This window comes from Vicia villosa, linkage group LG7 (genome assembly GCF_029867415.1).
Source record: "Vicia villosa cultivar HV-30 ecotype Madison, WI linkage group LG7, Vvil1.0, whole genome shotgun sequence".
Classification (NCBI taxonomy): Eukaryota; Viridiplantae; Streptophyta; class Magnoliopsida; order Fabales; family Fabaceae; genus Vicia; species Vicia villosa.
In genome coordinates, this window is record NC_081186.1 from 115,974,845 (window position 1) to 115,998,948 (window position 24,104).

Consider the following 24,104-nt stretch of genomic DNA (forward strand, 5'->3'; position numbering starts at 1 on the left):
TGTCCTTGTGAAAGTGTTTCCTTGAGGGAGCAAGTTTTACATCCAATTGGGGCGGTGATGATATAATGTGAAATTAGTACGTGCAAGGTACATTTTTATCTTTTCTTAAATATACCATGAATTAGATGCTTGTAATTGTACAAATTAGATGTCATATTTTCTTTAACAAATATAGTTCAATATTGAATCATTTTAGTTCTAAAACTAGTGTGAGGAGCCTTTCCATTGTACATATATATATATATATATATATATATATATATATATATATATATATATTATTTTGTGATTACCAACAATGTGCGTTTAACTCGTGTTTATTATGTTTAATCTTGCGTTTTTTATTTTAATTGTGTAAAGCATGAAAGTGATCAAAGCATTTTATTTCGCATTTCGAGTATAACTTCTCTACCATATATAACCTACCCGGTGAGTGTGTGAGCATTTGATAACCACTTTGAGCCATTTTTGCCAAGATTCAAGCGGTATCAATTCCTTGTCTATATTTGCCGATTTTTGATATGAATCTTGATGATTTTCTTTCAACCTTGAAGAGTACCATTAATTGTGGTTAGGAATGTTTCCTTTTCGCCTTAGAATAGAGAGCATTCGTGATTATGTGGTGGTAATATTCAAGTTGGGGAGAATATAAAATTTTGGTTGTATTGGTAGTGAGAAGTAAATAAGTGATTGCTCAAGAGAAAAAGAAAGAGAAAAAGAAAGAGAAAAAGAAAAAGAAAAAGAAGCTTTGTATATATCTAGTTCCTTTAAATTAAGAAGGTGAGCTCTTGAGCAATAAATTTGTGTGAGTGGTTGATAAGGATATGTGGATATAATTGCATTTGAATGCTCTCTTAGGTATTGACCCTTTCGTTTCAATGGCCTTGAGAAAAGACACTTCCTTGTTAACCAAGCCAAGATACAACCCTAAAGTCTTTGTGATTCTTGCTTTTACGCTTTTTATATAAATGTTGTGTAGATGAATGCATAATTAATTCTGGATGTTGGCGACATTGTTGTGTGAGTGTTAGGTCCTCAATTTTGTCTCTTACTAGAGAAGTGTGTAGGTTGTGATTCAATTTTGAACTTATTTTGTTTTAGGAACTGTTTACATCAAAGGTGTATTTAGTATTAGTATCTCAATCATGGTATTATTTTAGCAAGGGTGAGATGTTACTTGTGTGCTTATGGAATTTGAACCACCCATTTGTTCTTGTCTTAGCTTGTACTCTCTTGGTTTTGTTTGTTTTTGTTTTTATGTTTGTTTTTGTTTGAGGACAAACAAAGGTTTAAGTTGGGGAGAGTTGTTAGTTACCAATTTGTGTAAATATCTTAGGTAATTTTTGGTAACTTTCAAGTCTTTTTGTGGATAATAGTAGTATTTTATTATCATTTGGTATATATTTATTCTTATATTTATATTATTGTTGAATAGTTCTTATCTTTGCAATCTATGTTGGATTTTGTAGTTTTTATAGATAATTGGAAGCTTGGACCATGGAAAAAGGACTTTGAAGATGTTCCAAGACCAAAGCCAAAGATTGCTGAAAAGAGGTAGCGCGCTAAGCGAGGTTGAGCCCGCTAAGCGCGGTTTTGAAGAAAAGATGGAAGTTCTGGCAGAGAGTTCCGCGCTAAGCGAGGTCTGGAGCCCGCTTAGCGCGGTTGGGCGGTTTAAGCAATTTTTGATAGCGCGCTTAGCAGGCTGCACCGCGTAAGCGCGGTCTGCGAAACTTTGTTTATTTGTTTAGGAGCCAGATCACTTTAAAAAGGGATGTAGAGATATTTTAGAGAGAACCAAGAGCATAATACACTGTAGCAAACATAGAGTTGAAGATTGGAAGCCTTGATCGTCGATTAATCGCCTTTGATGCTTGTTGATCTCCATCCTTTCCTTCTTGTGCAAGCTACCATTCTCATGGATAGCTAAATCCCTTTTGTATCAAGATAAGATGTAATCTTCCTAGCCTTTTGTATGTTTTTCTTGTGAATATATGTGTATGAACAAGTGATGATCAATATAGATGGTTTAGTTTGTTTATTAAAGCTTTTTCTTTGGTATAAATGTTTGAGACATCAATGTTTGTATCTAGACCTAACTCATCATCTTTCAAACTATAAGTTGCAGACATGGATTTAGAGTTTGATGTTTACTAAGTATCGGTTTTAAAACGTTATTTGTATTGTTTAAACGGTGGAGAAATCGTCGGTTAAACAATACGGTAAATCTAGCTATATCGTTGCGGACACGGACGATATAGGTGTCGATACGTAATTATATTGATCGTTAGCAAGTTCATAAGCATATATTTATAAGGAAACATACAAACTTAGGTCGATGAAATCGAATCTTGATGCATTTTCTTTAACTTAGAACCTTCATTAATTTACTCTTTGCTACTAAAGTGATTGAATGACCTTTTGCAAACCTAAAACTAAAGTAACATTAACTCAAGACAAAATAGGCTATAGAACGGCGGTGATATCGCAATAATCCCTGTGGATACGATATAAACGAAAAGTACACCACAATACTCTTTCAACAACGGGGCAGCCGTGTTCATGCTAATTGCGTCGATGGAAATGAAAGGAAGAGTAGTGAGTAATGAATTGCCAGTAGTATGTGAACTCCCAGAGGTTTTTCCAGAAGATGTTAGAGAGCTACCACCTGAAAGGGAAGTAGAGTTTGCTATTGAGTTGGTTCCTGGAACCAGTCCTGTGTCGATGGCACCTTATAGAATGTCGGCATCTGAATTGACTGAATTGAAGAGTCAATTAAAAGAATTGCTGGAGAAAGGATTCATTCGTCCAAGTGTGTCACCGTGGGGTGCACCGGTGTTATTGGTAAAGAAGAAGGAAGGATCTATGAAGTTGTGTGTAGACTACAGACAACTGAATAAAGTCACTATCAAGAATCGATATCCATTGCCGAGGATTGATGATCTGATGGATCAGCTGGTCGGAGCAAGTGTGTTTAGTAAAATTGATTTGAGATCTGGGTATCATCAGATTCGTGTGAAGACGGACGATATTCAGAAGACTGCATTCAGAACAAGGTACGGTCATTACGAATAACTGTGATGCCATTCGGAGTTACTAACGCACCTGGTGTTTTTATGGAATATATGAATAGGATTTTTCATCCTTACCTTGATAAGTTTGCCGTGGTGTTCATTGACGACATTCTGATATATTCCAAAAGTGAAGAAGAACATGTCGAGCATCTCAGAATTGTACTGGAGCTGTTGAAAGAAAAGAAGATTTATGCCAAATTGTCGAAGTGTGATTTCTGGTTAAGTGAAGTGAGTTTTCTTGGCCATGTGATTTCTAAGGACGACATTGCCGTAGATCCGATAAAGGTAGAAGCAGTGTCTCAGTGGGAAGCCCCGAAGTCTGTTACCGAAATTCGTAGCTTCCTGGGGTCTTGCAGGTTACTATCGGAAGTTCATAGAAGGATTTTCGAAGTTAGCTCTACCATTGACGAAGTTGACTAGGAAAGGTCAAGCGTTTATTTGGGACTTGAAGTGCGAAGAAGGATTCCAAGAGTTGAAGAAGAGGTTGATTAGTGCTCCTATTTTGATTTTACCGAACCCGGCAAAATCTTTTATTGTGTATTGTGATGCTTCATTGATGGGACTTGGCGGTGTACTAATGCAGAACCAACAGGTAGTAGCTTATGCGTCGAGACAACTTAAAGTGCATGAGAAGAATTACCTGACTCATGACTTAGAGTTGGCAGCAGTGGTGTTTGTGTTGAAATTATGGAGACATTACCTTTATGGTTCACGGTTCGAAGTGTTTAGTGATCATAAGAGCCTGAAATACCTATTTGATCAGAAAGAACTTAATATGAGACAGAGGAGGTGGTTAGAGTTCCTTAAAGACTATGATTTTGGGCTGAATTACCATCCGGGTAAAGCGAATGTTGTTGCTGACGCTTTGAGTAGAAAGTCCTTGCATATGTCTATGTTGATGGTGCGAGAACTAGATTTAATTGAGCAATTTCGGGATTTAAGTTTGGTATGTGAAGGCACCTCGAATAGCATTAAGTTGGGTATGCTAAAGCTGATAAGTAGAACTCTTGATGAAATTAGAGAAGGACAGAAGACTGATGTTGAGTTGGTTGACAGATTGACTTTGATTAACCAAGGAAAAGGAGGCGAATTCAGAATTGACGAGAATGGCATAATGAGATTTGGCGACCGTGTTTGTGTTCCTGATGTTGCCGAACTGAGGAAGAGTATCTTGGAAGAAGGACATCGTAGCGGGTTGAGTATTCACCCCGGTGCTACAAAGATGTACCATGATTTGAAGAAGTTATTCTGGTGGTCTGGAATGAAGAAGGAAATATCTGAATTTGTTTATTCTTGTTTGACTTTCCAGAAGTCAAAGATCGAACATCAGAAGCCGTATGGAGCTATGCAGCCTTTGTTTATTCCTGAATGGAAGTGGGATAGTATATCCATGGACTTTGTTTCTGGGTTGCCAAGAACAACTAAGAACTATGAAGCCATTTGGGTTATTGTGGATAGACTGACGAAGTCTGCTCATTTCATACCGATGAGAATGGACTATTCTATGGAAAGGTTGGCACAGTTGTACATTGAGAAAATAGTAAGTTTGCATGGTATTCCTTCGAGTATCGTATCAGATAGAGATCCAAGATTTACATCCAGATTCTGGGAAGGGTTGCAGAAGGCCTTGGGTACTAAATTAAGGTTGAGTTCTGCTTATCATCCGCAGACTGATGGTCAAACTGAAAGGACGATTCAATCATTGGAAGATCTCTTGCGTGCTTGTGTATTGGAAAGAGGTGGTGCATGGGATAGTTATTTGCCGTTGATTGAATTTACTTACAACAATAGCTACCATTCGAGTATTGGTATGGCTCCATTTAAAGCTTTATATGGTAGGAGGTGTAGGACACCACTGTGTTGGTATGAATCTGGTGAAGTGCAGTGATTGGACCATAAATTGTTCAAGAGACGACAGAAAAGATTAAGATGATTCAGGAGAAGATGAAGGCTTCTCAAAGTCGTCAGAAGAGCTATCATGATAAGAGGCGGAGGACACTTGAATTTCAAGAGGGAGATCATGTGTTTCTGAGGGTAACCCCTACGACGGGTGTTGGTCGAGCACTAAAGTCAAAGAAGTTGACGCCGCGTTTTATTGGTTCGTTTCAGATTACGAAAAGAGTAGGAGAGGTGGCTTACCGTATTGCTTTACCAACAACACTTGCAAACCTACATGACGTATTCCATGTGTCTCAATTGAGGAAATACATTGCGGATCCGTCTCATGTAATCCAAGTGGATGATGTGCAAGTGAGAGATAATATGACAGTTGAGGCTTTGCCTATGAGGATTGAAGATCGGAAGTTAAAACAACTGCGTGGTAAAGATATAGCTTTGGTCCGAGTGGCTTGGGGAGGAGCCGCAGGTGGGAATGTTACGTGGGAGCTGGAGAGTCAGATGAAGGACTCTTATCCCGAACTCTTCGTTTGAGGTATGTTTTCGAGGACGAAAACTCTTTTAGTGGGGGAGAGTTGTAACACCCCGTTAATTCTTGTTATTAATTTAATTAAGTTTTTAATTAAATTATTGGAATTAATATTTTTTTGGGAATTATTTGGAAAATGACGAAATATTGGCTTTGGGCTTAGTGTGGTAGTTAGCAGAAGGGGGGGTGTTAACTATGTAAGCCTATTAAGTTAATTCTACTTTTTCATAAAAATAAAGGAAATTGGGAAAAGAGAAGTTAGAGGCAAAAGGGCAGAAGTCTGAGAACTGAAGAGTACGTGAAAGAGGGAAGAGCCAAAGAAGAAGAAGACCTTCGAAGATTCGACTCTGAGGTAAGGGGGATTCTTCGGGTTAGTAAACCTTATGTGGTTGTAGGTAGTAGGATTGATTAGGATTGTCGTTTAGTTCAATCGTACGTGTCGGGTTTGGGAATTTTTGTTAGGTTTTGATGAACTCGTATGAATTAACATGATTTTGATAATACTCATGATATATGTTGTTAATATATGTTTAAAACTTGTTTGAAATGTGTGATGGTGTGAAAATTGATGATAATTGTGTGTTATGTTCGTATTATATGAATTGGGGAAAATGGGATAGTGTATTTGCTGTCAAAATGGTGAATTTGGCTGTGCAGGTACATAGGAACCGGTTCCCATGTGGGACGAACCGGTTTCCCCTTATAAAAACAAAGGCGTGAGGATTCTGGGTTGCTGGGAACCGGTTCCCAGGTAGGGACAACCCGGTTCCCCATAGTAAAAATCAGAGACGAGTTATGAGAAGCAGTCAGGAACCGGTTCCCACCTAGGGACGAACCGGGTTCTGCTGTGTGTTTTTGAAAAATGTTTTATTTTAAAAATCCATAACTTTTGATCCGAGTGTCTGATTTAAGTGTCGTTTGGGGCATTGTGAAGCTGAGTTAATGGCCTAAATGATGGGTAGGTGATATGGACGTAAAGTCCGAGTCTTATATCGTGTTTATATTATTTATTGGGTGATGTCTTACATGTATGCGTGTGATATATTTGTATGAATGCTAAAACATATGCATGCTTGTAGGTGATGAATTGGTGATTGATAATGAGACGATGTATTACATCGGTTGGGTGATGTTGTAAGCATGTTATACGTTGCATTCATTCGCATACATTTTGGTGATGGATCCCGATGATGAAAGTGGATCAAAATGGTGGGCATAATTCCCATTGTGAGGAATTTGTGCTGGTTGGACTGAATCTTGGTGATGAAAAAGATCAGTTGGATGGGTTTAGCCCATGTATGGTACCACATGCATAGTGTCAGTCCATTCATTGCATTATAGTCTGATATAGCTGAATGTGTGTGCGTTGTGATAAGTGATACTTATGCATTGGTGCTTGCTTATTGTAATGGTTTCGAATACATGTATGGTTGAGTGGATGATAACTGCTATGAGATTTTATTGCTTATGATTGCATAATGCTTATTAATTCGAATGAAACTCACCCTTACTTTGATGATTTCAGATTAAGGAGTGGCGGCATCTTGATTGGGTGAGGATAGCTCGTAGGCTAGTCCGCAGTTCGTGTCGAGTCATGCTCTGATTTGTAACACTGGAATCGATAGTCTTAGAGTTACTTGGGATACACTGTTTTACTATTATTGGATTATGTATCGTTGATTTTATTGGAGATGTTTTATAACATTGTTGAAGAGTTTCCGCTGTGCTGAACATATGTTTAATATTTTTAGTTATTCCTAATAAAGCATGACAAACGACTTATGGAGTTTATTTATTTTATTAATTGTAGCATCCTTGCTGTATAATACTCTGATCTTTATTATATTTTCCGTGGGGGTTTAGAAGGGTGTTACAACACATCCAAATACTCTCAGTTTGTCAAGATCTGGTGGATGTTCCGACCAAACTTCTTCAGGTGTCTTCATATCTAATGCAGTAGAAGGACATATGTTTATTAGATATGTTTTGTCGGAATAGCCTCAGCCTAAAACACCTTCTTTAACCCAGCACTAGTCAACATGCATCTAACTCTCTCCAAAATAGTTTGATTAAACCTTTCATCCAGACCATTTTGCTGTGGAGTACCTACAATAGTTTTGTACCTTGCAATACTAGAGGCAACACAAAAATTATTGAACACCTTACTGCAAAATTTAAGGCCATTATCGGTTCTCAACCTCTTGACCTTTCTGCCAGTTTGATTTTTGACCAGAGTCTTCTAACTTTTAAAATTCTCAAAAGTTTCATCCTTAGTCTTCTGGATGAATACCCATAATTTTCAGAAATAATCATCTACTACGGACAGAAAATACCTCGCTCCTGAATGTGATGGACACCTTGCAGGCCCCCAAAGATCAACATGGATGTAATCAAGGGATCCATGTGTTCTTTTTTTGCCTTTGTTGAACTTCATTCTGCAAGATTTTCCAAGTACACATGGTTCACAAAACTTCAACTTTTCGAGTTTGTCTCCACCAATCAGATTTTGTTTTCCCAATTCGACCAAACCCCTTTCACTGACATGACCCAATTTCATGTGCCAAATTTTTGTCTTCGACATAGGTTTCATGGATGTAACATTTGTTGAACCACTCACAACTTCATCCTCAAGGGTATACAAGCCTTATTTCTTCACGCCTCTCAATACTTCTTTTGACTCCTTCATGACTCTTATGATACTTTTCTCTCCTTGGAAAACATATCATTTCTTGTCGAATTCACCAAGAGAAATCAAATTTCTATTCAAATCAGGATCATACCTGACTTTAGTCAACAACCTTATTGACTCATCATGGAGCTTGAATCTCACTGATCCAACGCCTACAATCTTGCAAGCTTTGTTGTTTCCCAGACATACAGATCCACCATCTTGATCACATAATTCCTCGAACAAGTCTTTGTTTAGAGTCATTTGCCAAGTGCAACCTGAATCCATAATCCACTCCTTACTCGAGTCACTGCTTGAATTCACAAGAATATCAAATGATTCGAAATCATCTTGAACAATGGCTATGTTGCCATTATCCTTAACTCCATTATCTTTCAGGCGTTTAGGGCACATCTTTCTAGTGTGACCCTTTTTCTTACAATGATAACATCGAATACCAGATGCTTCGCCACTGTAAGACTTCTGTTGACTTTTACTTTTCTTCACGTCGAACTTACCATCCTTTTGCAAGAATTTCTCCTTAACGGCCAAACCTTCACCAACCGTCGAAGGTTTATGCTCCTTTCGTTCGTTCAAGTCCTTAGAATACAAGGCTAATTAAACTTCTTCGAAGGTTAGGGACTCCCTTCCATACAAGAGAGTTTCTTTAAAGTGAGCATGTGACATAGGCAAAACGCACAACAACAACAACGCTTGATCTTCATCATTGATCTTCACATCAATATTTTCAAGATCAAGGATCAGCTTGTTGAACATATCCAATTGCTTAGCCAATACCCTGTCTTCAATCATCTTGAATGAATACAAAGCTTGCTTTAGGTAGAGTCGATTTATTAGCGATTTGATCATGTACAAACTTTCAAGTTTCACCCATAACTCTGATGCAGTCGTATCCTTTGATACCTGTCGAAGAACCTTATCACCAAGGCTCAACACAATTGTGCTGTGGGCTTTCTCGATCATGGTCGTCTTTTCTTTTTTCGTTAACGCAATGCCCATAGTTGTCGATCCCTTCAACGCTTCCAAACAACCCTACTGGACCAATAGGGCTTTCATCTTCAAGTGCCACAAACCGAAATCGCTCGCTCCGATGAACTTTTCAATCTCATACTTTATTGAAGGCATCTTCTCCATGCTAACCGCACCAATTTATTGTGAAAACGATGTCAAGAACAGAGTACAATAGGGAATATAATGGGAAGCAAAAAGAACAACAATAATTGGTTATAACTACTATTATTTACTTTCTATTTATTCAAGAGATCAATTGTTACAAGAATAACAAATAACCCTTTCACCCTAGATTAGGATCTGCAGTATGCAATGATGAGAAATTAGTATGTTATTTATAATAAACCTAACATACTAAACTAATGAGCTTTTTCACAAATATCCATTACAAGCTAACTTATGGTACAAGCTAACTTAAACAACTGAACTTAACAAATAGACCTAATTCAAAATTCTAAAAACCCTACCATTTCGATATCCACATACTATAACACACTTCGACTACAATATGTAGGTCTTCGACACCAGCATGTGAACATAATTCGACGACATGCATCAATCCTTTCGAACCAGAAACTACTCTTCAACCCAATAGAGTTCAATCTAATATCTCACATAGAATAATATAGCAACATAAAATATATTGAAAAATTTATGTAAACCCTCTAAAATCCCACTTCATTATAAATGTTGAGTTTCTCAAATTAGGGAATTTTGGTGTTAAGAAGAAAAACAAACTCGCACAATCAAAATCTTTTTATTATTTTCACTCAACCCTTCATATTTTTTAAAGTTACCCCCTCCATTGTCTTCCAAACTCCTAAACAAAGTCTAAAGGATTCAACTTAATACATAACCAATACCATTAATACAATATATTCATCTGAATCCCTAACAACAATATAAATTAATATATATTGTTAAGTGAACCAATATCATCATCATTAACTTTATAATATGACAAACGAGTGATCTTCAACACACAATTATAGTCATATATTACTCTCCAAACCTTGTCGATGATATACTTGATAAGAAATTATTTTCCATAAAAATAAGACTTGTTACGGAAAAACATCAAATATTACATTATTACATTATTTCATAAAGAAAAATATAGAAGATGACGCTTAATGGCGATTTTTTTTTATATGCAAGGATTATTATAAATGAGTATTAAGGGTACTAAAATCTGCTTACAAAATGGTGAGAAAAACTCGCGAAAAGGAAAGATTCCTTACCAAATGAAACTTATCCTAAAACACACATCGGGTGTTTGCAGAATTCATAGAAGTTACATTTAAAATAGGAAGTATTTCTTAACTCATCTATCTGTTTAATCTACAATATGAAAAAAAATAAAAGATAACGTCTAAAGAAAATAATAAAATCGTATTATGTTTATAAACAAAATATTGATTGTGTCATATAAAGGTTCTTGGGATTCTCTTCGATATATTATTGTGATTAGTTATTATTCTAAAATTTATTAATTAGAAAAATTTAAATATATTTAATTAATGTTTATCAAATAATTAACATGATAATAATAATGGTGTATGTACATAAAATAATAATAATAATAATAATAATAATAATAATAATAATAATAATAATAATAAATAATAATGGTGGTTTAACCTAAGAATGAGAGAAAAGAGAGAGGAAGAGCAGGTTGGGCCATAGAACCAGCTTCGGCACTAGTTGCCGAACCTCAAAACCCTCTTCGACACAAAGTACACACCAATCCCTCCCTCTCTCTCTGTCTTCAAAACTCACTTTTTCTCTTGCCATGGACGACGACGATGAATTCGGAGATTTATACACCGATGTTCTCCTACCTTTTGCCACCGATTCGCCTCCCCCTTCTCACACTTCACCTGCTCTTCCCTCCATCGATCTCAACCAGATCCCCCGCGCCGCCTCCCACTCTATCAACGATGCACCCGATCAATTAGATCCTCCTGACCACCGTCTAACCGCCCCAACACAAGATGAGCCGGAGCCGGAACCGGAACCGGAACCGGAACCGGAGCCGCCTCTTAAGAAAGAAGAGGAATCCGCCGACGGTGTTAGGGTTCTTCTTGAACCCCCGGTTATCTCTTCCATGGATTCGAAACCAGCGTCTGCTGATGTTATTGTTGAAGGTAATAATAATGATAATCCGATGGATCAAAATCAAGACGATGAGGTTAAATTCGACATCGAAGATGAAGATGGCGGAGGCTCAGAGCCGGTTATTCCAGGGTTATCCGGCGGGGAAGGTTTGGAAGAAGGTGGAGGTTACGATGGAGGCGGTGGGAATGAGGATTGGGACAGTGACAGTGATGATGATTTGCAGATAGTGTTGAATGATGACAATCACATGGCCATGGAAAATGTTGGAGTAATGGAAGGTGACGGCGAAGATGAAGACGGTGGGCTAGTGATTGTAGCTGGTGAAACCAATCAGGGTTTGGAAGAGCAAGAGTGGGGGGAGAATGCCAATGTTCCGACTGATGGCGAGAGGAAGGATGTGGCTGAACCAGGCAAGGTAGTCCCGGGTCCTGGTGGTGTCCCTGTTGTCCCCAAAATTGGCTATGGCAGTCAACCTCATGGGTATCATCCGTTTCATTCTCAGTTTAAGGTTGGTTTCTAGAAGTGTTAGTTTATGGCAATCTTTTAATAGTTTGAGTATGAATGAATTGTGTTGATTTGAAGTGTATATTCTTGGTTTTGTAACTGTTAGACATTTTAATTGAAATTTTATGATTTAAATATCTGCCTTTATATTTTTCCAGCGGGATTATGCGTGTGATAGATAGTTAGTAGTCCCTGGTTGTTAGTAATCACCTGGCTCTGCATTTTGTAGTTTTTGTGAAGACACTTAAAGTGTATGTTTCAGATTGTTTTGTCCGCAAACAGAAATCACGAACCCCATTACACTGTGTACAATTTTTTCCAAAACAAAACATCTTGTTTCTGAAAGAATCGAATTCACTTGTTCACAAATCTATAATGTTTTATGTACCTTATTGGAGGGAGGAGGGATAGGTGCACGACAAAGTTGATTCTAGAATTAATGTCTGCAGGATTTCTTTCTCTCTGACTGTGCTATCTGTTTGGCGAGTCGTTCTCACTCGTACATCCATCTCGATATTTCATCATGTTATGAATTACTAATTGCCTACTATCAGTGGCAACCGTTATATTTAAAACCAATAAAAGTTAATTCCACTTGAAGGTTTATTACCTCTTCAACTACGTTATGATTCTATTTATATAAAGCATTTTTGCATTTTAAACAAAACGTGACTTTTATGCTCATCTATTCCGTGTATCAACAAAATAGATAAGATAACCTTATTTTGGCCGAATGCTATGCTTTCCATAAATCAGAAATTACATAATTTTGTGAGTAAAGTCTAGGGAGGCTAACCCATTCAAGAGGCTGGTGAGTACCACAAGCCTCAGCAAGGGCTTACAGTGATGTTCAAAAATTGCCAAGCTCGGGGGATTGCTGACAGAGTCTATTGAACCTGCCTTTCAATAGAAGTGATTGCTGACAGTTTCTATTGAACCTGCCTTTCTATAGAAGTGGTTTGACTCTGCCTTGAGGGAGTTTTTTCTACTTTTCAGTTTTATGGGATCAATTTTGATCTTACGCAACTAATTTAAATGAAGAGAAAGGAAAAGTTTTATGTTCTAAAGACAATTGAAACTATCATATGATGAAGATCTCAATTCTATGATAGTCAGTGAAGCCTCGATACTCCAAAATTACTTAAGTATCGGTGTCCGACACATTTCCAACACTGATACTTGTCCGATATGTACCGGAGAAGTATTGCATTTTTCTTTAAAAATTATCTGATACGTTTGTGCGTGCTACGTCCAAAGAGAACTGATAAGGACGCAACATACACATATTTTTAATATTTACTTTTCTATTTTTTCTTAAAAAATAATTAAAAAAAGAAAAACACATAAAAGGAATGAGGAGTCAAGAGATGAGGAGTCATAATAGAATAGAAAGCTATGTTGCTTCTTGATGATGAGAATGGGGGAGAGGAGACTGACATGATTAGAGTTAACTGTTACGTATTAAAAGTTGAATAATGTTTTTCTGTTTTGATATTACTAATATGTTCTTTTTGGATAGTACTAATGAAGTTTTTGTTATATTCTAATTAGTGCAGAAAAGGTGTATTTTGTCATTTGTTTTGATCATTTATAGTAATTGAATCTTTATTTATTATTTTTAGTTGTGTTTCTATTTTGTGCATTTATATATATATATTTTTTGTTTTAAATTTAATTTTTTATTAAAGTATCTTGGCCGTATCATATCTTGAATTTTTAAATTTTCTTGTATATCCGTATCTGTACCATATCAATTACCTGGGCTTCATAGCTGATAGTTCTTTGCATGCACTGCATATATAAATATAAGGTTATTATGACTTTCTGAAATGGAAAAGATCTGATTATTTTTTTTATTGTTGTCTAGTATATTAGGCCGGGTGCAACAACAGTACCTGGAGTTACGGGTGCTGCTCAAGGTGGAGGGCCTCCTGGTCAAATTCGTCCGCTTGCTAACATGATTGGTCGTGGTAGAGGAGATTGGAGACCACCTGGAATAAAAGGGACTATCGGTATGCAAAAAGGTTTCCATGCAGGTCCTGGACTACCTAGTTGGGGAAACAATGCTGCAGGGCGGGGTTTTGGTGGTGGATTGGAATTCACCCTTCCTTCTCACAAGTAATATTTAATTGTGAACCTATATCTTTTGTTCTCTGAATTTTTATTAGGACACTAGGTTCCAAGTGACTGTTATTTGCTGTTAATGTCTGTTCGAACTAGCTTATTCTTGGGAAGTAGTAGTTTCTTTGGCAGCTTCCTAAGCAAGCTTCTGAAAAAAAAAGCTGTTTTTCATAACTGTTAATATTCAAAAACATTTTTTTCCAAAATGGTAAAGTTGCTATGCTGTTTGTTGTTTCAAATCCTAAAAGTATGATTAATGAATAGAAAGAGGTTAGCTCCTGTATGTTTGTTTGTTTTACGTGGATCTTGGTAAGCATCAAAGGGAGAGCCAAGCCACTAAAATACTCCAATTAACATCCCATACTACTCGATGTGGGACTTTGGCACCCCATAATATCCAAGTTCTTATTCCTATTATAGCACCGCCCCTTAGAGCTAACATCCTGATTGCTGCATTCTGTGATGCTTTGCTCAACTTTTCTGATTAGCCCCTCTATAGTAACCTCTTCTGAGATCCTGGCAACTAGCTCTAATCCCAATTCAGTAAGTATCTAAACTAAGCGCCCTTAAGGAACCCTCATTTAAATGCTAGCTATCAAAGGAAATAAAATAACGTTGATGCTAGTGGTATAGCTTACAACTCCTTCCTATAAGATATTAATTATTGGTTTATTATTACTTCCTAATGATATGACTATGCACGTTTTTTTTTTGTTGATTCATCGCCCTGATCGTTTACAAATTAAACTGCACTCGTATATTTTACTAATGCAGCCACGCTTTTGCTTTTGCCTGATATTTTTTCTAACAAATATCTTACTGATTAATGAACAGTAATCTTTAATATTTGAATCTTGCATTACATCCACAATTCTATTCGTTAGAGTTTTGTTACAAAGGCTCATTTCTGTTGTTGTGCAGGATAGTATCATTTCCATTGTTTGAAAATTGAATGTCTCTGTTGATGTATAACTAAATCTCAGTCATGTCATCTGGTTGATACTTATATAATCATCATTTGTTTTCAGAACTATATTTGACGTCGATATTGAGAGTTTTGAAGAGAAACCATGGAAATATCCGAATGTTGATGTATCTGATTTTTTCAACTTTGGTTTGAATGATGAGACCTGGAAAGATTATTGTAAACAGCTGGTAAAATTATTAAACAAATTTCAATATTCTCCACAAATTTAGTGTAGACTGAGAAAACCGTTGTATGTGACTTTTTAGGAGCAACTACGCCTGGAGTCTACAATGCAAAGCAAGATCCGTGTTTACGAGAGTGGTCGAACAGAGCATGTAGAAGATCTATTTTCATTTTAAAATTTGATCTGTATTATACTGAGGTGTTTTGTTGATTGTTCTTTTTATAATTAAATTAACCATCTACTTGATTTCACTTCAGGATTATGATCCAGATTTGCCCCCTGAATTAGCTGCAGCTACTGGTTTACACGACGGTTCTGTTGAAAATGCAAATTCTTTAAAATCCGATGTGGGACAAAGTGATGTTATGAAAGGTTCTGGACGCATGCGACTGCCAATGGTATGCATTTGTTGAAATACTTTGCATTTTCCATAAAATTATCTGTTTGCTTCTTGGCCTGTGTCAACATTATACTGTAACATGTTTGTGGTAGATATTGTTTTTATCTAATTCTGTCTCCATACTCAAATCAATTTATTTCCTACCAGCCAACTGGTAGGGCGATACAGGTGGAAGGTGGCTATGGTGAACGTCTTCCTTCCATTGATACCCGCCCTCCTCGAATGCGTGATTCAGATGCAATCATTGAGGTATTTGATGATTTTTTTCACATCAGGCTTATGGGATCATGGGATAAACCTTTTTATGGTAGATCCTGCTTTTGCAATCTGTAAATGACAATTTTTTGTCAACAGATTATCTTGCAGGGTACTGAAGATGACGAGTCCTCTGTCGGAATAGATGTCCAAGATCAATCAGAGGATGGAGAACCCCAGAGAGAGAGTTTTAGAGAAGACCATGTAGATGGAAATGAAATTCCAAGTTTAGATCCTGAGTACTCTGATGGTATTGCACAGGATTATAACCGACAAAAGAAAGAGCTTGCAGGAAGAACAATGCCATTTGTGAATTCTGTTTCTTCTAATGTACCTAATGAAGATGAAGATTTGTTCGTCTCACAGGACAAGCCAATCGAATACTCTGGTTCAAGGGGCCAAAATCCTAGGTCTTATGGTGGCAATTTCAGTTCTCATGAGGAAAGGTATCAGATAGTCTATATTTTCCCTAAAAGAGGAATTTTACCCTCTATCTGTATGCTTTTGTTTTCATCTCTGCGGTGCTTTACTGTTCTATCATTTTCGTGTAATTAGATAGTTATTGTGAAATCAGCAAATGCGGAAAGTCAAATCCTTAGAAATATATCCAACTGTGGGTCTTTGCAACAATTAAAGTTTGTATTTCCATGTAACTTAAACTAACTGATATTTAAATATATGTATTAACCAGTTCATTCATGTTAGGTTGTTGCAGTTGGAAGTAATTTTCTAAACCAGCACAGCTTGATTATGGACAATACGCTATGATGATGTGCCTGAATTAATTTTCCATGTCATCGAACAGTCAAATGAGTTGTTAGAGAAACTAAATTTAAGCTTAATTTATATCATAATGAAATGTAAACATAAAAGATTTTAACAATTTATAACCAGTGAGAAGTCAACAATGTATAAACAAGCTGTTTTTCTTGAATCAAATTTATATCAAAGATAAAAGAATTGTTAGTTACTCAGATACATTTTTTATGCATTTAGGAAATTCCTCAGGCGTACTCTTGTGCTGATTTTTTTTCTTCTTCCAAATGTTCATTTTTTCGTCAAAGTTATTTAATTGCATTTTCATTCATCCTTTTTTGTTAATCATCTACAATTTATGATTAGCCTCTTTGCTTTTGTATTTGCAGGAAAACACAAAAAAGAGTGCGTAGTCAATCTCCTATTAGTCATTCTCGAAAACTGGATACAGATAACAATAAAAAAGAAGATTCAGTTGAGAGCATGGAAGACAAAGATAGCACACTTTTGCCATCTCCTGTCATTGAGGATGTAAAGGAGTCCAGTTTGGAGATCAAAGATACTGAACTTGAGGATACTGGGACCGCTGATGGAAGTCCCAGATTGGGTAAGGAAGAGACTGATTTAAGTACAGAAGACAAAGTAGATGTCCCGAAGGATGGGATAGAAAAGAAACATAATTTGACAACTCAAGTTAAGCAACCTTTGCCTGATGAAAGTGATGACTGGGAGGACTTGAAAGCTGCCAGAAGCAGTGACAACAGCAAAGCAAGATCAGCAAGTAGCAGAGATAACCAGAAGCGGCGCGAAGGTCTCGAGGAAGAAGTAGTTCAGGATCCTCGATCAACACATCTAGCTAACATCAGACAACACACAGATGACAATGAGCAGGGTTTCTATAGAAAAGAGTATGATGGAAAGCACGACCCGGAAAGAAATCGCATGGTACTTAGAGGTAAAGAGGGATCATACCCTCACAAGGACCGGCATCGTAACTCAGCCCATCAAATGCATACAAATACTGACGGATTTGATCGGCAAAAAGATAGGGAGAGTTCTGACATGGATTGGGCAAGGAGAGATGATGATGTCTATAGCAGAAAAGTTAGAACCAATGAACCTAGAAAGAGGGATAGGGCTAAGGTTCGAGAAAACGAGAGAAGTGACAAAGAAGATAGCTTTTATTCTAAAAAACAGTTTGATAATGGTAGCTACAGGATCCCTTATGAAAAAGATGTTGGGTCAAGAGAATCAAGACACAAGGAAAGAGATGAAGGCATGAGGGTTAGGTATGAAGCTGCTGAGGATTACCATATCAAGAGGAGGAAGGATGAGGAATATCTTAGGAGGGAACATATTGACAGAGAAGAAATCCCACATGGCTACCGAGAAAATGCTAGTCGGCGCAGGCGAGAAAGAGATGAAGTACTGGATCAACGTAAGAGAGACGACCTACAAAGAACTAGAGATTACCCTGATGATCAATACATAACTAGGCAGAAAGATGATGCCTGGCTATTGAGGGAGAGGGGTGATAGGCAAAGAGATAGGGAGGAGTGGCATCGTTTGAAACAGTCCCATGATGGACCCCTACTCAAGCGTGAAAGAGAAGAAGGGCGGAGTTCTGGAAGAAGTGTACGAGGAGCTGAAGAAAAAGCATGGGTTGGCCATGTTAGTGCCAAAGATGAACTCCAATCTAGAGAAACAGTGCGACACAGTGACCAACTGAAGAGAAGGGATCGAATTCAGGAAGAAAGTTCACATCTTAAGGGGCGAGATGATACTTATTCCCGTGTGAATCAATTTACTGCTGATGAAAGACGATCTAGGCAGGAGAGGTCAAGTAGCCGTAGTGATCGTGTTACTAATAATTCAGATAGCCAAAGACTTCACGAGAGGAAACATAAAGAGGGCTCAAGGAAAAGCAAAGAGCGTGATATTAGTGACCTTAATAATTTAGGACTGTCCAAGAAAAGTCTAGAAAATCCAAATGGTCCATCCAATGAGAAGGTATGCATTACAGTAGCATGTAAAATCTGAAACTCTATCTGGAGAGTTAAATACTTACATGAAAATAAGCATTATCCTTGTGTGCATCCTAGAATCAATCTTGAAGGTTGGGAGTTATGGTGAGCTGGCAATTTAGTTCCTGGTAATATTTGAATTGTTGGTTCAGGCCACATTGTGTATGGCAAGGCCGGCTTGATTGCGATTAACTAACTAGCTTTTGAATTGCAATTAGTCCTGTTCATTTAACTTCTTAGGAAGAGTAATTAGAATATGTGCCCTTTTGAGGCATAGTTTTGTTCTATTAGGTTCACCAAATTTTAAGACTCACCATGTTCAAAGTAGGTGGATGGTTTTGAAACAAAATGTGCGATGAGGATAAATCCAACATTGTTAATAAGAATTTTTAAGATACTGCATTATGGGAGTCATTCTTAAGTATATTATTCACTAAAAATATTTGGTATTCTTTTGTTTTAGTTGTCGATTGCCTAACACAACCCTCACTTTTCTCCATACTTTGGATTATGGGATATATCATCCATGTGATTGGAAGACACCTTGTAATTATGGTAATGTGTTTTTTTTGGGTCTCAGCATAATCTGGTTATAAATAAGCTTGTGGACCTCTTGCTTATCATTTTGGTATTGTTTGCCGGATCTGAACAAAAGAGGATTGTGTAGAGCAACTGGCAACTGGCATAAAACTGTCAATTTTTGACATTTAATAATGATTCAGTTGTCTTGATTCAAGATTGTTACTTTCCTGCAATGCACTTGGGAGATGTCATCAAAATGATCCTGTTCTTTATTGATATATTGAAAATACAATCATTTTATAAAAATCTAATTATATAATTTGATCCATGTAGCTTCATCTGATTGGATACTGCCTAGATTATTTTTCTTGCCTCCAATTGGAACCAAGGATCATTAGTTTCCTTGGTGTTCTATTGTGCTTGACTGATGTGTGAATATTTCTAGCAGGGTACTGTTAGGATATAGAACAAAGGGTAACTTGAGTAGTTAAGTGTTGCTAGAAGAGTTAGTTGGTTAGAGGAATATTTGAGAAGTTGGAGAATACAAGGTGAGAGATCACCTTGTATAAATAAGAGAATACAAGGTTAATTGGTTTTTACTTTTAACAGAAAGAACTCTACTATCATTGACAATGTTTACAAAACTGAATATTCCCCTAACTTATTAACTTTTCTTAACAACTCTTTACCTCTTTAACTACTCCAAGTACCCTTTATTCTATATCATAACAAGATATTGAAACTTTGTGCACATGAGTATTTTTTGTTTTAGTTTTTAAACTAGTTGGTTTTATCATTGACAAGTAAGCTTGTAACTGTATCACATTCAAGATTTTGTCCTGCTTGCAATTTTGTAAACTCTTGCTGATGTTAGATAGTAATTGTAGATATATGATATTGTTTTCTATAATAGCTAGTTTCTATTGTGAAGGGCTCCAAAGAATTTGGTGATCAAGAACGTGCTGGGCATGACATTCAAGGGCATCGCCTATCCAGGAAACACCAGGACGGCATTTCCTCTGATGATGAACAGCAAGATTCTTACAGAGGACGTTCTAAACTGGAGCGCTGGACAAGCCATAAGGAAAGAGATTTCAGTATCAACAAGTCATCTACTTCCTTGAAGTTCAAAGACATTGACAAGGATAACAATGGTGGGTCTTCTGAAGTTGGGAAACCTATGGATGAGTCTGCTAAAACAGTCGATGGTGATAACCAACAACTCTTGATGGCTGAAGCAAGGGATTCTGTAGACATGGAAAGCAGGGATGGTGATTCCAAGGAATCTGGGGATCGGAATCTGGACACAGTTGAGAGGCTGAAGAAACGGAGTGAGCGGTTCAAGCTCCCAATGCCAAGTGAAAAAGAAGCCCAGGTTATCAAGAAGCTAGAGAGTGAGCCTCTGCCTTCTACCAAAACTGAAAATCCAGTGGAGTCAGAGGTCAAACAAGAGCGACCTGCCAGAAAAAGGAGATGGATCAGTAACTAAATGAAATCTGGTGCCCTAGTTTAATGACGAAAAATCTGATATTCTAGCCTTGGGAAAATTCCAATTTGCCAGATGCTTTAAAAATCTAGAACTAGAATCCTCCTTGCAAGCCAGCCATTTTATGTTGAAAATGGCATCTGTAGGTTTGAGATATTTTGTGCTTTAATTATGTCATACTGTAACTACACTGCCTATAAATTTATTGTACAATGTATATACACGTAAAATGTAAAACATTAACTGGTTATTACAGGTGACACATATTTTGGGTGTCAAAATGTAGCTCTTACCTGGATGATATGGGTTATGAGCAGCAGCAACGCCACCAAGGCTAGAAACCATTGTCATGGTAATGGTTTTGCTGGTTGTGAGACTTTGAGACTGATTGATACTGTCACCATCCTCAAGTTCTCTGTAAACAAGAAACATCTTGAAGGGCGATGATCCAAAGAAATGCGGCTTGTTCCCACTTGAGTGTTAATTTTGATGGAATTACAGATTCCATGGATTAGTTTTCTTTGTTGTAGATTACAAGCAAGTACTGATTACTCATTTTCTATATCTTCTCTATTTTTGACTTATGCGGGAATCATGAAACTGAAGTTATGAGCCTTTGTTGTATCTAGATATCAAATGACATGTAGCGAGGTTAGGAATTACTAAAGTAATAAATGAAGTTTGAGGCATAATTTTTTTATTACCCTTTTCAAGTCTTTCAGTCTTTTTTCTATCATCATTTTGTCTAGATATTACCGTTAACTAAGGTAAATTTTAAACATAATAGTGAAATGTACTTCTGTATTTTAAACATCCGACAGGGATCTAGTTTTCTAAATAAAATATTGTCTTAAGTTAATTTCGGTTGAACATTTTGAAAAAAAACAACAAATAACCAGTTTTTAAAATTTTAAAAAAAAAAGTTTTCAAAAAAATTATCTGGGTAATTAGGTTTGGGCACTACACATAGGAGTCACCCTATAGCGCTCAGGTGTTAAGTTGTGTTGAGTATGCGCCACCCCCATGGTGCCAACAATGTAAGTTCATTTAGAGCTGTCATGTGAGGTGGCATGTCCATTTTATTTATTTATTTATTTAATACAAAATTAAATATTTAATAAATAATTAAAAATACAGACCCCATGGTGCCAACATGTAAATCTATTTAGGGCTGTCATGTGAGGTGGCATGTCTATTTTATTTATTTATTTATTTATTTATTTTCTTTTTATACAAAATTAAATATTTAATAAATAATTAAAAATACGGAAATATATATTAATGATAACACATGCATTACAAATTTTAAAAAAATATAAATATTCTAATGATGATCGTCACCGTGGCCGTCAGTTTCGCACCTAAGCGCTACCCGTAACACATGCATTCTAATGATGCATTAACAGAGAAGAAGAAAATAACTATGGTAAAGAAAGTCCATAAATCCATCTTATTGAGCCTTGGTGATAAGGTTCTTCGACATGTTTTGAAAGAGACGGCGACGACGAGTTTGTTGTCTAAACTCGAAAGCTTGTACATGACCAAACCGTTGGTCAATCGCCTCTACCTGAAGCAAGCTCTGTATTCATTCAAGATGAGTGAAGAGAAAGTCTTGGATGAGCAGTAGTTGGATATGTTCAACAAGATGATTCTTGATCTGGAAAATATCGATGTCAAGATCGATGATGAAGATCAAGCCCTGTTGTTGTTATGTGCTTTCCCAGATCATATGTTCACTTCAAAGAAACTCTATTTTATAGAAGATAGTATCCGACCTTTGAAGAAGTTCAATCAACTTCGTATTATAAGGATTTGAACGAACGAAAGAAGCACAAGTCATCTTCGACTAATGAAGGACTGTCTGTTAAGACGAAATTCACAAAAAGAGATGACAAGTTCTACAAGAAGAAGTGTACAAGTCAGCAGAAGTTTTATAGTGGTGATGCATCTGGTATTCGATGTTATCAATGTTAGAAGAAGGGTCATACGAGAAAAGTGTGCCCTGAACGCCTGAAAGATCACGAAGGTAAGGATAATCGCAACAGAGCCATTGTTCAAGATAATTTCGACTCATATGACGTTCTTGTGGTTTCCAACAGTGACTCGAGTAAGGAGTGGATTATGGATTCGTGTTGCACTTGGCACATGAATCCAAAAAAAGACTTGTTCGAGGAACTGTGTGATCAAAATGGTGGGTTTGTATTGCTGAGAAACAACAAAGCATGCAAGATTGCAGGTGTTGGATCTGTGAGATTCAAGCTCCACGATGAGTCAATAATGTTGTTGACTATAGTCAGGTATGTTCCTGATTTGAAGAGAAATTTGATTTCTCTTGGTGAATTCGACAAGAAAGGATATTTTTTCCAAGGAGAGAAAATATCCTAAGAGTCATGAAGGGGTCGAAGGAAGTCTTTAGAGGCATGAAGAAAAAGGGCTTGTATACCTTTGAGGCCGAAGTTGTAAGTGGTTCTGCACATGTTGCATCCATGAAACGTTTGTCGAAGACAAAAATTTGGCACATGAGAATTGGTCATGTAAGTGAAAGGCGTCCAGTGGAATTGGAGAAACAAAATCTGCTTGGTGGAGACAAAGTCGAAAAGCTGAAGTTTTGTGAACCCTGTGTACTTGAAAAAAATTGAAGAGTGAAGTTAAATAAAGGCAAACACATAACACATAGATCCCTTGATTACATCCTTGCTGATATTTGGGGGCATGCAAGGTGTCCATCCCATTCAGGAGCAAGGTATTTTCTATCCATTTTTGATGATTATTCCAGAAAGTTATGTGGATTCATCCAGAAGACTAAAGATGAAACTTTTGAGAATTTCAAAAGTTGGAAGATTCTGGTCTAAAATCATACTGGCAGAAAGATCAAGAGTTTCAGAACCGACAATTGCCTTGAATTTTGCAATGAGGCGTTCAACAATTTTTGTGCAGCCTCTACTATTGCAAGGCACAAAACTACTGCAGGTAGTCCCCAACAAAATGGTTTGGTTGAAATGTTTAATTGAACCATTTTGGAAAGAGTTATTAAAATGTCTGTTTCAAAATCATTTAGTGAGTCTGTCACGTTTCCTTCTCCTTATATTCTCTCATATATTTCCTTGTTCTGCATCATTTTATCTTGTCATATAATTTTGTGTTCTTTCTTTTTCCTTATCATGTCTTTGAAAATCTTTCATGGAGATGAAGAACTTCTTGAAGTTCTTAATGAACTTAGGATTAACTTTCTTGGGGAATTTCCTGAGAATCTTCTCCTCAAACAAAGCATCATTGTTCAAGGATGGTCAAAGTATGTTAAGATTTTGCATGGGCCTATCCATCCCTTCTTATTCAAAGAGTCTTGGAAGCATGCCTCTGCAAACCCAAATGGTGTGTCCATTTCCTCAACCATTTTTGGGAACCATATTCTCATCTCTCCTAGGTCTATTTTGCAACTATCAACTGTCGTCCAACTGGTATATCTGTTGAAGATGTTCAGTTTAGATACTCTCTAGTTGAAAAGCTTGGTTCTATCCACGATCCTTCCAAGGGCTACATACCGACTGATACAAGAAAACATGTACAAGAA

General features: G+C 36.9%; 1 protein-coding gene across 1 annotated transcript; it reads left to right on the forward strand.

The window, feature by feature from the left end:
• The first annotated feature begins 10,839 nt into the window (after window positions 1–10,839).
• Window positions 10,840–21,236, forward strand: LOC131616678 (FIP1[V]-like protein). The gene is made up of 9 exons (XM_058888081.1): window positions 10,840–11,822; window positions 13,686–13,936; window positions 14,968–15,094; window positions 15,173–15,241; window positions 15,348–15,488; window positions 15,638–15,739; window positions 15,845–16,191; window positions 16,891–18,511; window positions 19,979–21,236. The coding sequence occupies exons 1-9, from the start codon at window positions 10,989–10,991 to the stop codon at window positions 20,534–20,536; spliced, it is 4,050 nt and encodes a 1,349-aa protein (XP_058744064.1). The 5' UTR covers window positions 10,840–10,988; the 3' UTR covers window positions 20,537–21,236.
• Window positions 21,237–24,104: the final 2,868 nt, after the last annotated feature.